The 13950-nt window shown below is 36.8% G+C and overlaps 1 protein-coding gene across 1 annotated transcript in view; it reads right to left on the reverse strand.

Annotated features, from left to right (window-relative positions):
• LOC137392020 (5-oxoprolinase-like) overlaps positions 1-13539 on the reverse strand; it is a 31778-nt gene extending 18239 nt beyond the window's left edge. The window contains exons 1-12 of the mRNA XM_068078606.1: positions 13378-13539; positions 13107-13298; positions 12325-12459; positions 10071-10177; positions 8946-9109; positions 8190-8274; positions 7252-7364; positions 6659-6747; positions 5303-5420; positions 1960-2102; positions 977-1099; positions 309-421 (exon numbers count right to left, since the gene is read on the reverse strand). Of these exons, the coding sequence (XP_067934707.1) occupies positions 309-421; positions 977-1099; positions 1960-2102; positions 5303-5420; positions 6659-6747; positions 7252-7364; positions 8190-8274; positions 8946-9109; positions 10071-10177; positions 12325-12459; positions 13107-13298; positions 13378-13539 (1544 nt within the window). The remainder of the gene's footprint in view (positions 1-308; positions 422-976; positions 1100-1959; positions 2103-5302; positions 5421-6658; positions 6748-7251; positions 7365-8189; positions 8275-8945; positions 9110-10070; positions 10178-12324; positions 12460-13106; positions 13299-13377) is intronic.
• Between the last annotated feature and the right edge of the window lie 411 nt (positions 13540-13950).

Raw genomic sequence — 13950 nt, forward strand, 5'->3', positions numbered from 1 at the left:
GTGATGACAGCAATTGTAGCACGAATAACTCTATAGCACTCCAAAAACTGAGTTAAAATTCAAAAGCGGCTCTGCGCCATCGAAGTTCTTTCTAATTGCTATATCAGGCAAACGTAGCTAGTACATGTAAGCCTGAGAGTTTCTTGTAGTAATGGTATCAGGTGATTTGGTAAGAAGGCTGGCAAATATAAAAAGATGAAAATTTCTAATTGGAGAGTGTCAAAATAACTGACAGCATACGATAATCCTCACACGCTGTTATTCACAGAAAAGACAACTCCTACTAGAGTAGCTATGCCAAGACATACTTGTGAATGATGACTTGCTTCATGCCAAGACTGGCAGCAATCGCGCAGGCATGCTGACCTCCAGCTCCTCCAAAACACGAGAGCACATGTTTAGAGGTGTCGTATCCCTTGCCCTGTCAATCGGGGATCTGTTCATGACATTCAACGTTCAAAGATGAACTTGCACAAAAATTTTAGTTGATTTTATCAGAATTGACCAGTATTTTTCCATCAATTGCGATTGTTTTTATGTCTAAGGTGATCTGACTACTAGGATGTTTCAAGACTAAACTGACAAAGCGTGATCGTGGTTGAAACGCTCAGATCAAGTGAAAGTGCAATTATGATGTCTATAGTTGTAGTAACCGACAGAATAGAGACACGTAATGCTTCACTTTGAATGCAATAGCCGATGTAAACTATTGCAAGAATAGAAACTAGTTATATCATTTCGCACATATTTTTCTTCTGAGCGTTTCAACCATGATTGAGTTTTGTTGATTTTAGTCTTAAAACTTCCTGACAGACGGATCACCTCAAACATAAAAAAAATCCCAAATGATAGAAAAATATCGATACGTCCTGATAGAATCTACTGAAACTTTGTGAAAGATCAACATTGAAGGAGTGTAACTAACACATATACACAGGCAGAGCAGTACTGGGAAAATAGACAGGAGCTCTACTACCGTAGTCAGGGCTCGAATAGGTCGACACATCGTCTCATTAGCTACATCGATAAATCCGATGGCTACTTCCTCTTTGGTGAAGTGCTTTTCTCCATTTCCTTGGCAGGCCATGTAGTCATTGATCTATAAAATAGCAAGTACTTCAAACCTCACAGACATGAAGCAGGGGCTTTACATCGTTGCTAAAGATGAAGTTAGCCCAGGATACAAAACATGCGGTAAAACAACTACCATATTTATGTGAGTATAAGACGCATGCGTGTATGTTACACCACCTTAGTTGACATGAAAAACAGAAAATAATTTTAACATCATACACCCATTGCAATCATATGACATGGTATATTTATGCTCTTTAGCTGTTTCCATATTCTTCTGCAGACTACGATCTTCGGTTTAAAAACAGTATCATAACACAAACGCTTTCCTTGAGATGCCATAACGCCAAGCAAATCTTGCAGATGAATTGATTGTTATTGACGAGTTTTAACCATGTCTAATGTAACATCATAGTCCTGCCATGTGCAATAGCTCATAGAAGGAATAATAAGGAAATACCTTGATAAATACTATTCTTGTATAAAGCTGAACCTGAATTTTTGGGCGATATTTTGGTGAAAAGCGTAACTTTTTACTTGAATAAATACCTATTAGGTATTTAAAATAGGTATTAATACATATTCTAACCCAATAGACATAAAATAGCCAAGCAAGTAAAAAACCATTGATAAAATCGGAGAAAATGAATTCTTTCAGCCAAAACATTGCCCTAGGTCGGCGAGGGAATGTCAAAGGTGACTTTATCATTCTGGCAGAGGCAGCGCTACATTCTCACAGATTTTTTGGCGATACTGATGGTTTTTAGCTTTTTATTACTTACGCTGAAAAGTCTTAACAGTTTCCTAAAAAGTAGTCTTTCCTTCTGAAGAGGTATCCCAGCATAAGGGCACTGTAAGAGTAAAGTGAGGAAACCAAATCTTTACCTCATCAGTGAGAACTTGGAAAGCTTTCATCGTCGCCTCTCTGTCTAGTGGCTGGTCCTGCGTCTCTCCAAATATAGAAGGGAAGTGTTCAGGCAATATCCTATTGAGCATGAGGTTGGCATCTGTTATGGTCAGGTGACCTCCTGTGTAATGTTAAGCAACCAATCGCGGGATAGTTTAGGGAATGACAAATCAACAACTGGTGAGAAAGCCCCTACTATAGAAACAGCCTTAAAATACCTCAAGGCCGTATCACTGAAAATAGCTTTTCAGCAGACACTAAATTGGTGAATCACTTAATAAGTAGAATACAGATTCTTAGTTCAGACATCACTTGATAAAACTAGTAAAACAACAAAGTCAGCTTAGAATTTGAGGGTTTTATCTCAATTAGATTGATGAAAATAGTTAGTTGCAGCATCCAGTGCTAAAATATATCAGACTAGCTTGTAGTAGTTTAATCTATGACTTCTTGTGTGAAAATATATGTTTAATATGAAAAATATATTTCTAATACACATTTTTTCTGAAGCCAATAGTTGGCCAAAGCATTAAAATGGCAAATTTGTTGACTAAACAGCCTGTAATAGGTATAAAATGATTTTCAGAGGCGTATATTAAGAGTAAGTACCAATTAAACTATTTTTAAATTACTCTAATAGTGAAAAAAACATATCAGTTATATAACTGTTGGTACACTCTGTTTTCTATGGCTGTGTAACTGTAAGTAATCTTTCGAATATTGCGTATGTCTACTTATTTTACTGCAAGAAGAGTCTATGTGTGTTTTGTTAATAGTCTTGTTACACATACAATGGCTGTTTTCTTGGATGGCCATGTCCGAGAAAAGAGTCCAGACATGGCCTCCAGAGTCGGACATGACCACCCAAAAGAAGAGCCCAGTAACAAGGGAACGCAACAACTGGAAACATGCCCTGTTGCAAGAAAGCAATTTAAAATCGGATAATTTGCTATCACCACTAGTGGTCTTTTGTGGGAGTTGAACCCCAACCTGCTGTTTGTAGGACAGGCGCTCTAGACCACTAGGTCACGGGTGCTAACAAGGCCACCGACCACTTTACAGCTAAAGATATAACACAAGAAAGCAAGAGAGGGTCTATTAATGGTTAGATTGATAGACAAGAGAGCAATAGTGAAGTTGGATAGAGGTTAGCCTGTCTTGACAAACTGTTGTTTTTGCAGAGTTGTTCCCCCCGTCGAACGATCGAGCAACACAACAGCTTGTCACAAGACGTACTGCACCTGATGCATCAGCTGCACTTATAGGGAGTTGTTCTCTTCCGTCTACACGGCTTGGTTGCGATGTTATGTCGGTTGCTCCATTGGTAATCATAACGGATTTCACGCAAAAATTTAGAAAAAATAAGATTGAAACGTTTAACCAGCGACCAGTCTCTGCGGTAAACTTTAGTAGAACTTGAGAACTTAGGCAACAACAGCGACTAAACATGTCGTGTTATTTGTGCACTCAGTCAGTTTTATTTCTACTTTTGCATCAGTCAGTTTTATTTGTTCTTATGGATTTTATTTTCAATTTATTTTATTCTTAAATTCTACTAAAGTTTACCGCAGAGACTGGTCGCTGGTTAAACGTTGTAATCTTATTTTTTCTACATAAATTTTTGCGCGAAATTCGTTATGATTACCAATGGAGCGACCGACATAACATCGCAACCAAGCCGCATAGACGGAAGAGAACAACTCCCTATAAGTGCAGCTGATGCATCAGGTGCAGTACGTCTTGTGACAAGCTGTTGTGTTGCTCGTCCGCTTGACGGGGGACAACTCCACAAAAACAACAGTTTGTCAAGGCAGGCTAGTTAGAGGTGCAAAACTAGCATTTACATCAGCACAAGGAGCCACTCCAGTCTAACATGGATGTGATCCATAAAGGCAGCGAATGCGACTTACTAATCTATTTATTGCGTGATAAATGTTTACATTTGAGCTTTCAACTAAATGTTACAGAAATGATACAACAAAACAAGCACCGTTCACACTTGCATACGAATACCTGGTTTCTAGCAGAAACAAATGTGAGCAGATTCTCAGCCTCATGGAATATTCTGTTTAACAAATAAATATTCTTTAATTTGAGAATGTTTTAATAATTAATTTTACCTTTTCCCAGTATTTATGACTGAATTAGGGTTTTCTTAAATAAAAAGTATTGACAAGAACTGGGAGAATAATAAAAAGAAATATGATGAGAGGAAGAACTCAACTGAGTCATGCTATTCACTCATATGCAAGGACTGACTAGTACAGGACTGACTAGTACAGGACTGACTAGTACAGGACTGACTAGTACAGGACTGACTAGTACAGGAGACTGGCTACAGTCTTACTAATATTAAAACTACAGTAGATGCTCCTACAATGTAAATAATCCGTTCCGGGAACGTTTACACTATGGGGATTTTACATAATACGAACTGTAAAATACATGTAAATTGCATCTTCTGAGATCTTCCCAAATTCACCCCTTTGGTCTTTCAAAAAGGAAAACTAGACATAAATTCTTAATTTAATGACTGTACTGTAACTGTGGTATTATTGATTTCTATCGACAACTTGTCACCTTTTTCTTATCACTTTCACTTTAATTTATTATCCATGATTACAGTAATTTTAAAATAGGTTGAGGGGAGCGTGCAGACCCTCAATGTCAATTTACATCAAATTTTTTTAGACAGCATGGTCTATTCTGCAGAGGAAAAATAACAAAAAACAGTTTATATCTTTAAAATAAAGTAAAACAAAAAAACATTTTTACTATACATCATAAGAACAGTCCGTCTGAGGTCCATCTATCCATCATCAGGGTTCAAGGTTAGGATTAAATGACTAGACTACACCTCGTGACAATTGCTTACCGACACACTAACGCCTACACATTGATCACCTGTAAGTATTTTTGAATAATTACGCAACCACTTAATCGACAATGTTTACGGTGAACTAGATTGCCACCAACTTGCCACTTAACATTATGAAGAATTTGTTACATAGTACAAAGCAAAAGCTTTACAAAAACTTTTTATGTTATGTAGAATTTAGGTTAAGAAGTGTAGGTTATGGGAGGGTCTATTGTAACTGAATTTTGCAAAGGTTGAGTCAACCACAACTGCAAAATTTAAGGGTGAAATCAAAGGGCAGCCCAGCTGATAGCCTCTAAGCAAACATGTGCACCCTAAAACCTCAGATCATCCAATTCTAGAGCAGCAGCAAGTGTCTTCTGTATGACAGATACACACAGGTTACACGTCAATGAGTGACAACTGAAACCAAGCAGGCAAAATAGACAGTAGGTGGGTCAAACCTTTCCAGTAGCATACAGGGCCAGGATCTGCTCCAGCTGACTCAGGGCCAACAACAAACATTCCTGACCTAAAGAACAATCTGGAACCTCCACCAGCTGCCACAGTGTTGATGTCCAACTGCAAAATAATACAAGTGAATCACCTAAGGAAGATAAGACCATTCACACTTCAAATTCAGGCCGACATGTAATCTTCCATAAAATCTTTATATAAAATATGCTGATTAGTCAGGTATCTGTAGAATGATGGGAGAAAAACATAACAAGAGAATACAACTCATATGTAAAAAACATGCATCTATGAATAAATCTGTAATCTGCCTCTTCTAGAATAAGTAAACATTTTCATTTTCATAGCATGTGATTGACTATTAGCAGCTAGTCATTGTTATGAAGAAAAAATAAGGTGAAATCTGATTCCTATAGCAGAGAGACTTAACTGGCCAGACTGTTACAGATATGCATAATGCAGTACAATATATAGTGTGACGACATAGTGTGACGATATAGTGCAACAATGTAGTGTGACGATATAGTGTGACGATATAGTGTGACGACATAGTGTGACGATATAGTGCAACAATATCTGGGCAGATGACTGAAAATGTGAGTATATGTAAGTAATAAGAGTTTCAAATTCACCAATTTTATTTAATTCAAATTGTAAATGCTTACATTGAAGATAAATATAAGGATGGAAATCTTCATGAGAATATACAATTTTAAACTTCGGTCATAATTATTATTACTATCATTCTATATATAGGAGATACTCTTATGCTACTTAAAATAAAACAAGATGGTAGTCACAGTTTCAGAATTACTAAATATATTATCTGAGAAGATAACTCCACGAGAAGTATGACTAGTAAAGTATTTTTACATCAATACCAATAATCAATAATTGGATACCAAGAACTAATCCAAATATATTGATATGCTAATGATTTAAATGCAAAGCATTTATATATTTGTTTCAAAATACAAATTCAGCAAATGACAAAGCATGTGATTATCTCCCTTGGGTTAAGAGCATGCCAATTGTACTATATTATAGTGTTTGGCTGTTGTCAATTGGACTTAGAATGACCAATGTAGAATAGAGATATCACAGTTTAGGGTAAACATCCTCCACAAAGAATATATGAACAGAGCATGAATATATACACTGAGTGCTAGCCTCGGTGGTAAAAAGTAACTGGAGCCAGGCATTTGGAGGTAGCTAAACATAGTAGTATTTTAGGGCACCCATGCTAAAGACTAGCCAGTATGGAAACACCTTAGATCCTCCAATTACTCACAGAGGGCTGGTTATGGTAACCACTATGAACAGAGCTATGAGGAGACAGAACAGACCTGAGGAGCTTGCACCGTGATTCCAGCTGTGTATGACTCCATTACGTGCTCATAACTGCCAGCATATCGACTCACATCAGTAGATGTCCCTACAGAGAAAGACTCTGTTAGTAGAAGTGAAGGATGCTGTCAGAGTCAGCGCAAAGAAATGCTAAATGACCAAAAACATGGATCATACAGGCATTGTATAGAAATATGCCCAATCGGAGACGAGATTGACGAGTACTGACATGTAAGAACAGCTGTAGCTCTGGTAGTCATTGAATCATTGGGGGCAATAACACCTGCACATCAAATATGGCAAGCCATATACCATCAACAATCAACACAAGTCAGCTGCAGAAAAGTGCACAATTGGGAACAGCTAGGTTCTTGAGGCAAGCGCTCAAACTCCCAGGATTTTGGGAGGAGACCCGAGCTTGTGTAGACATTACCACCCATTTGGGTAAACAGAAGAAGAAACAATTTTTTTTATATAAACTCATAAACATATATATTATTTTGTAGGTATTTGCATGCAAATCATTTTACTGGCGGTACAGTCTAATGACAGGTGAGTTGTACAGACCAGTGCGTATACATGCTAATCCTACCTCCCATATCGAAGCCAATAACAGGTACTTTAGTTTCAGGTTGGTAAGAAGTCGTAGCATAGCCAACAACTCCACCAGCTGGTCCTGATAACATAGCCTTGGCGCCTGAAAACCTGCACAAAAATGCTCAAAAGCTATTTTGCGATGAAACTGTACTCCTAGGGTAAGCCTCACCAGATGTAGCAGCAAAGGTTTAAGCACTTTACCATACTAGTGCAAACATATAGAACAATTAGCATCAACACGGAATAGGAAAGTTAAAAAAAATCGGAGCAAAACAGTTAGTTGTTGAATAATTGGCTACAGAATTATTAGATTTGTTTTGTTAGTTTATAGCTTCAGGATAAGATATATTCAGAATCCATTACTTGAGAATAAATACTTACACTATAACAGATATCTAAACTTGATGTGTAGATATCTACTTGATAAATAGACATGTAGATATTTAATAAATAAATCACCTCCACAACTAACATAAGCTCTAATAGACTAACAAATACATTTTGTACATATACATCTAATAAATATGTGGTAGATTTTAGCATATAAACATATACCGTTTGTAGACATTGGATAGACACAAAGAATCTTAAAGTCAAATAGAGACAGGAGACAACAGTTTGAGGTTACACTAGATTTCATAAAATTCCAAACTATGGTATCTTTGAAGAATATAATATAATAGTGTTATATGAGATTTTGATTGCGGAAATCAATAAAATCACGAAAAATGAGATATATTTAAACACGGAAAAAACAACTTCAAAGCCTAAATCGCTTCACACATGATGGAAACAGCCGAGCGGTGAGTTTGCCACGTGCGGAATGGTCTGACTCTCCATATCTAGCGAGCAACTGTTCGTAAAACTTATTTAACTAAAAGCAACTTGTAGCTATGATAGCCAGTGCAAATACCCTACATAGATGATACTCACATACGTGCACTAGTCAGACCTCCATCAGATTGCATGAACATTACATTGAGGTTGGTGAGTCCACCAGCAAAACCAGATGCAAAACCTAGAAAAAACAGAAGACATGAGAAGCACCTGCTCTGACACTATTGAACAGCTAACCAATCATAGGAGTATTCAAGGAACAGCGAACTACCTGTAGAGTATGTATTTCTTGTTTTCTTCTGTGTGTAAGAACCTACCTATAACATATAATCTAATAGAAGGAGTGAACTGCACGATTCACACATACCTACCTGTAACATATCATCTAATGGAAGGAGTGAACTGCACGATTCACACATACCTACCTGTAACATATCATCTAATGGAAGGAGTGAACTGCACGATTCACACATACCTACCTGTAACATATCATCTAATGGAAGGAGTGAACTGCACGATTCACACATACCTACTTATAACATATCATCTAATGGAAGGAGTTAACTGCATGATTCACACATACCTACCTGTAACATATCATCTAATGGAAGGAGTGAACTGCACGATTCACACATACCTACCTGTAACATATCATCTAATGGAAGGAGTGAACTGCACGATTCACACATACCTACCTATAACATATCCTCTAATGGAAGGAGTGAACTGCACGATTCACAGATATCTACCTGTAACATATCATCTAATGGAAGGAGTGAACTGCACGATTCACAGATACCTACCTGTAACATATCATCTAATGGAAGGAGCTATTCACATTCAGTTACCTACCCGTAACATAACTCTTGATAGATGGGGTAAGGTAAGCATCAGCACAGGCCGTGTGACCTCTAGGAACTGCCCGACACATCGGCATTATGACAGATGAGAGAGAAACTTGTGTGAATCCTACTTCCTCTGCTATTGCTCGCACCATTACCTCATGCTTGTCATACCTACACATAAGTAACAAATACAGATGGTAACCCATCACATCCCTCCTGAAATATCTGATGGAACCTTTGACATGATGACACAGAACTAACCAATTATCTTACAAATCATTATAACTGATGGTTATTCCACTGTACAATTTGGAGTGAACTTGAGTTGATATTTCAGGGAACGAGCACAAGGGCCCCACTGCTTGGGAGGATTCACAGGCTGATTTTACCTTCTTTCATCTTTTAGATGTTTTACTTGCACTCATAAACTAGTAATATATTGTCCAACGGGATTAAACATAGGTCATAGTTTTCAGCCAGTTTTTAATGAACATTTTTAAAAAAGAATTTTTACAATGACTGGTTTTTATTTTTGATAAACTCCCATAATGACGAATCTCACTGAGTGATCTCGCGACTAGCCAATTTGTACAAATCAAACAAACTGTGTCGGTGCGACACTTAGACACATACATAATAGATGCATGCACTGTAGTAGTGGCAGCCATTTAGCTTGCAATGGTTTTATTGTCTCACAATCTTGGCCTGTGACCAGGTTGACTGATAAGAATGGCATGCAAGGAAATTTAGGTGAATTATAACAACCCGTGCTACAGTTACACACGGACTCAAAAGAGAGTTAACGAGTTCCACTGATGTAAGTAGGCAGCACCAAGCAACTTGTGAATACTAACGCATGTACAAGGCTGAATATGGTGGCCGTTTCCTGTCAATGAGCATTGAACCAAAAAACAGTAGAAAGCATCACTCGGTAGCATCGATAAGCCAAAAGCTAAGCGCTCATACTCATTGCTATGGCTCAAAAACAAGCAACACGACAAACAGCAGAGGTCCAGGTCTATAACCCGCCTCTAGAACTAAATATTTTAAGCTAAGGTCGTTTGGCCGCTATTTCAGAACTTGTTTCAAAAGTAAATAGTAGTCGAGTGTAACAGTTGATATCTATCCTTACATGTATGAGTGGAGTAGAACAACAGCAATACTTCTAATTCCATCAGAGTAGACCTTGAGAAGGTCCTTCCTCAACTTCTCCGTGTCAAGCTCTTTCCAAATAGCCACCTAGTATACATAAGTACCAATCATCATGTGTCATTTACACACATACGTATATAACCAAAAACCACTCACTAAATCAGTAGTTACCCGCCATAGACGCAAGTACCTGTAGTCTCTTGTCATATATGCGAGTAGCGGCAGTCACCTGTCATATATTAACTACCGGTAATAACTGGCCATATATCTATATACCAGCAATCACGGGCCATATATGTTAATGTCAGTCATCAATCGCCCTATATGTATGTACCTGTCATCACTTGTCATATATGTATGTACCAGCGATCACTGGCCATATATGTATGTACCTGTACAGCCAACTGCTTGGGATGTATACTTGAGCACTTTTTATTTCATCATACGTTAATTTCCAACATATGAGATCCAGAATTTCCAATACATTAAGAATTTGTAAGTAAAAGTAAAGTAGAATGGAAAAATAAAATAGATAAATAATAAGAATCATTTAAAATAGATTAATTTAACTTATATTTAGTGCAACTTGAATTGAAATATGCCAGATATTTTTAACAGAAACTGTAGTACTGAACTTATGACTAACCAGGCCTACACTTTCATTCACGCATTGCTAAGGTAAAACAACGTTGAAAGTCAACTTTTACACTTTATAATTACTTCATTAAATTACTTTTTACATATAATGTAAGGTTTACATATTATTTTTATCTATATATATATGAATCTCAGTTTGTCGTCTGTCATTTGTCTGTCCAGCTATAGCGATAAAGTTTTGGCTACAAAAAATCCCCTTCGTAATGGATTAGAACTCACGACATTTATATAGCAAGTCTACCAACAAGCGCGTAACCACAAGGCTAAGTCATTCTTATCACACCCATCGCTCCATATATATTCTATATCCTTTTCGAAATTGCACAAGCTAAATGTTTACCTTTTATTATTAATTAATAAAGAGTGCTCTCGGATTACTGCTCATGCTGTAAGATTTTTGCCTTACTATATGGAGCCCAATGTTTTTCCGTCCTCGTCATATGAGGGCAAACTTTTTTCGACTTTTATTTCCCGGTCGATATCAACAAAAATTTTCTCGAAATTAAAATTTGGCAGTTGGTGTACTGATTACGACGAAAAACAAAAATGCGGATATGCTATTCGCTGGAATCCCTCCAACAATGCCTGAAAGAGATATACGATAATTATATAATTACTAAGGTAATTACTAATATAATTACTAAGGTTAACATATTGTTTTGTTATTAATTTTTAATATGTGCAGTACGTAAGGCCGAGATAAAATTTTGATGATTTTCACTAGGGGTAGCGTTAGATAATTGCTATGGGTTTCTTTACCACTCTATACGATATTTTCCCCTTACAATGCCAACACTGAAACGAACTGAAACCATATAATTGTATACTAAATAATTTTGAATTGTAATCATAGCAAAACATACTATACTTAGCCATTACTTGCTATTGATTTCACATTTAAACTTACACACCTTTACATTTTTATTTTCTCTTCTAATTTATTTCAACAAAACACTTCTTTCAATCCATGAAATTTTAAACTTTCAGTGGTTTGAAAACCTTTACAGTTGTTTTATTTTTATTCTTTTTCTCTTTTATTTCACATTTATATTTAATTTATTTAAACTGCACAAAACACTCTTTTCATGATATGAAGTTTCAAAGTTAGAATGGTAACCACGTATTATTATAATACATGTTAAATCAAAATGGATTTCTGCGCAAAGACCTTTTTATTATGTGGGCAACACCAGATATTCAGCTGGTAGTTTTCTATAATGCATTAATAGATAGCCATCTGCTAGAAGCGCAAGTAGCCTACCTAGTAACATAGCCATTGAATATGTATGGCGTGTCGAACACACAGACTGTTTCCAGTTCAGTGAAAAAATGCATAGGTTTAAATAAATGTAATATTTTAGTTGCCTCAGAAATATGCGATAACAAATAATAAGGTGATGTCAATACAAACAAATGAACATATTCAACACAACTATTGATAGGAAAACTCCAAATATAAGATAAACAAATGCAACTAGTCCTACAAACATGCTAGGATGTAATCTTCATGGGAGACCATGATAGGAAAGAGCCTCAATCAGTATCGCACAGTGTGGAGAAAACAATAGGATGAGCACCTGCTCGCCAGTGACAGCTGTATCTAGACGCGGCTGTGGATCCCTATGAGACACCTGTTTAACATTATCATGTATTACCACTCGCTCATCCACCTCGATGACCTTTTCATAGAGACACTCTGGCATACATATTTTCTACAAAAACATGTTGGTGAGTGTGTGAGTTTCGGCAACTAGCAAGTAGCCTAATCTATGGAAAGCGAAAGTACAAGTGTACTGAAGCGGGACTGATAAAGCAAATGCTGACTCGCCCGTCTGAGACTGTCTTAGCATTATAATTTGGAACAGAGCATATTGTCTGATAAGCAATACAAAGCAGATTTAATTAAAGCTTCACCATATGGCAATTTACATGTAATTGTTTGGTGGTGATTTCAAACTAGACAATTTAAAAATCACCAACACTTAAAGAGATGCTGCCAATCTCATAAACAAATTAATCATATAATGCCGATTTATCTCACACCTGACGATTTTCAGAGTGAGCGATTATTGAAATGAATGTTTCTCATTATCTCAAACATAAAACTTTTTTTTTTATTTTGACATAAAACAGTTTTTCATGTCAAAATATAAAAAAAATATTAACAAAAATTTACCAATTTTTTTTAAATAATATAACGATATATTGCGAATCATTTATTTGCAATATCAAATCATCTGGCGATTTTCGGAAACCATGAAGCTCTAGATGTAACATGTATGCAGCGTAAGAGCATTCTCAGCCAATGACAGCGGAAGACAGCACAGTAAAGAATAGCTAATGAAGCTGATATACTGACCAGATCAAAGATACTCGGTCTAGCCTGGTTTCCAATGTAAAGCAGATCTTTAAACCCTTTAGTTACGAGCAAGGCAGTCCGCTCGCCCTTCCTTTCTAGCAGAGCATTAGTGGCTACAGTGGTGCCCATGCGAACCCAGGCTATCCAACTCGGATCTATTGGAACGCTGGCAGGTAAGGGTTTGTTGAGAAACTAAAATATGCAGAGGTCTCATCCAAGTCTACTCCATTAAAATAAACTAAAAGCTGATGAGAAGACAACTCCCACGCACCTGCTCCATAATCCTGCGGATGCCTTCTCTTGGAGCATCTTGGTAATTCTTTGGGTCTTCAGAGAGAAGCTTCAATTGACGTGTGCTGCCATCCGGCAGCAAACACCAGATGTCAGTAAAGGTCCCACCTCGATCGATAGCAAAGTGAAACTTTCCTTCCATAGGGGTTTGCTGTAAAAGACAACGAATGCTGAACTTTTGGCAAAATCTAAATATAGACATTGTAAGATGATGCCAGCCAAATATGCATTCATTAGCATATTAGCATAACAATAGAAGCTGTTTGCACACAAATTCTTTGTCAAAGAAAAATCACGTAAAACTAATGTAGCTGCACAGCCTGCCATATTTTCTTGCAGCTGAATATATTTAGCGCCTTTCTGCAAACCACGAGATGATTGTAACCCTCTTTTGCAGAAAAAAACGTTTATTTGTGAACATTACTGAGAGTAAGCGTGTGACCACTAAATTGTTACATATCAATAAACAACCTAAAATAAAAGATTGGATAATAAATTGACTGTCCAACATATGAAAAAAAACGTAAGAATATGGTTATGTAACAGCGCCGTC

The sequence above is a fragment of the Watersipora subatra genome, chromosome 3 (genome assembly GCF_963576615.1).
Source record: "Watersipora subatra chromosome 3, tzWatSuba1.1, whole genome shotgun sequence".
Lineage (NCBI taxonomy): Eukaryota > Metazoa > Bryozoa > Gymnolaemata > Cheilostomatida > Watersiporidae > Watersipora > Watersipora subatra.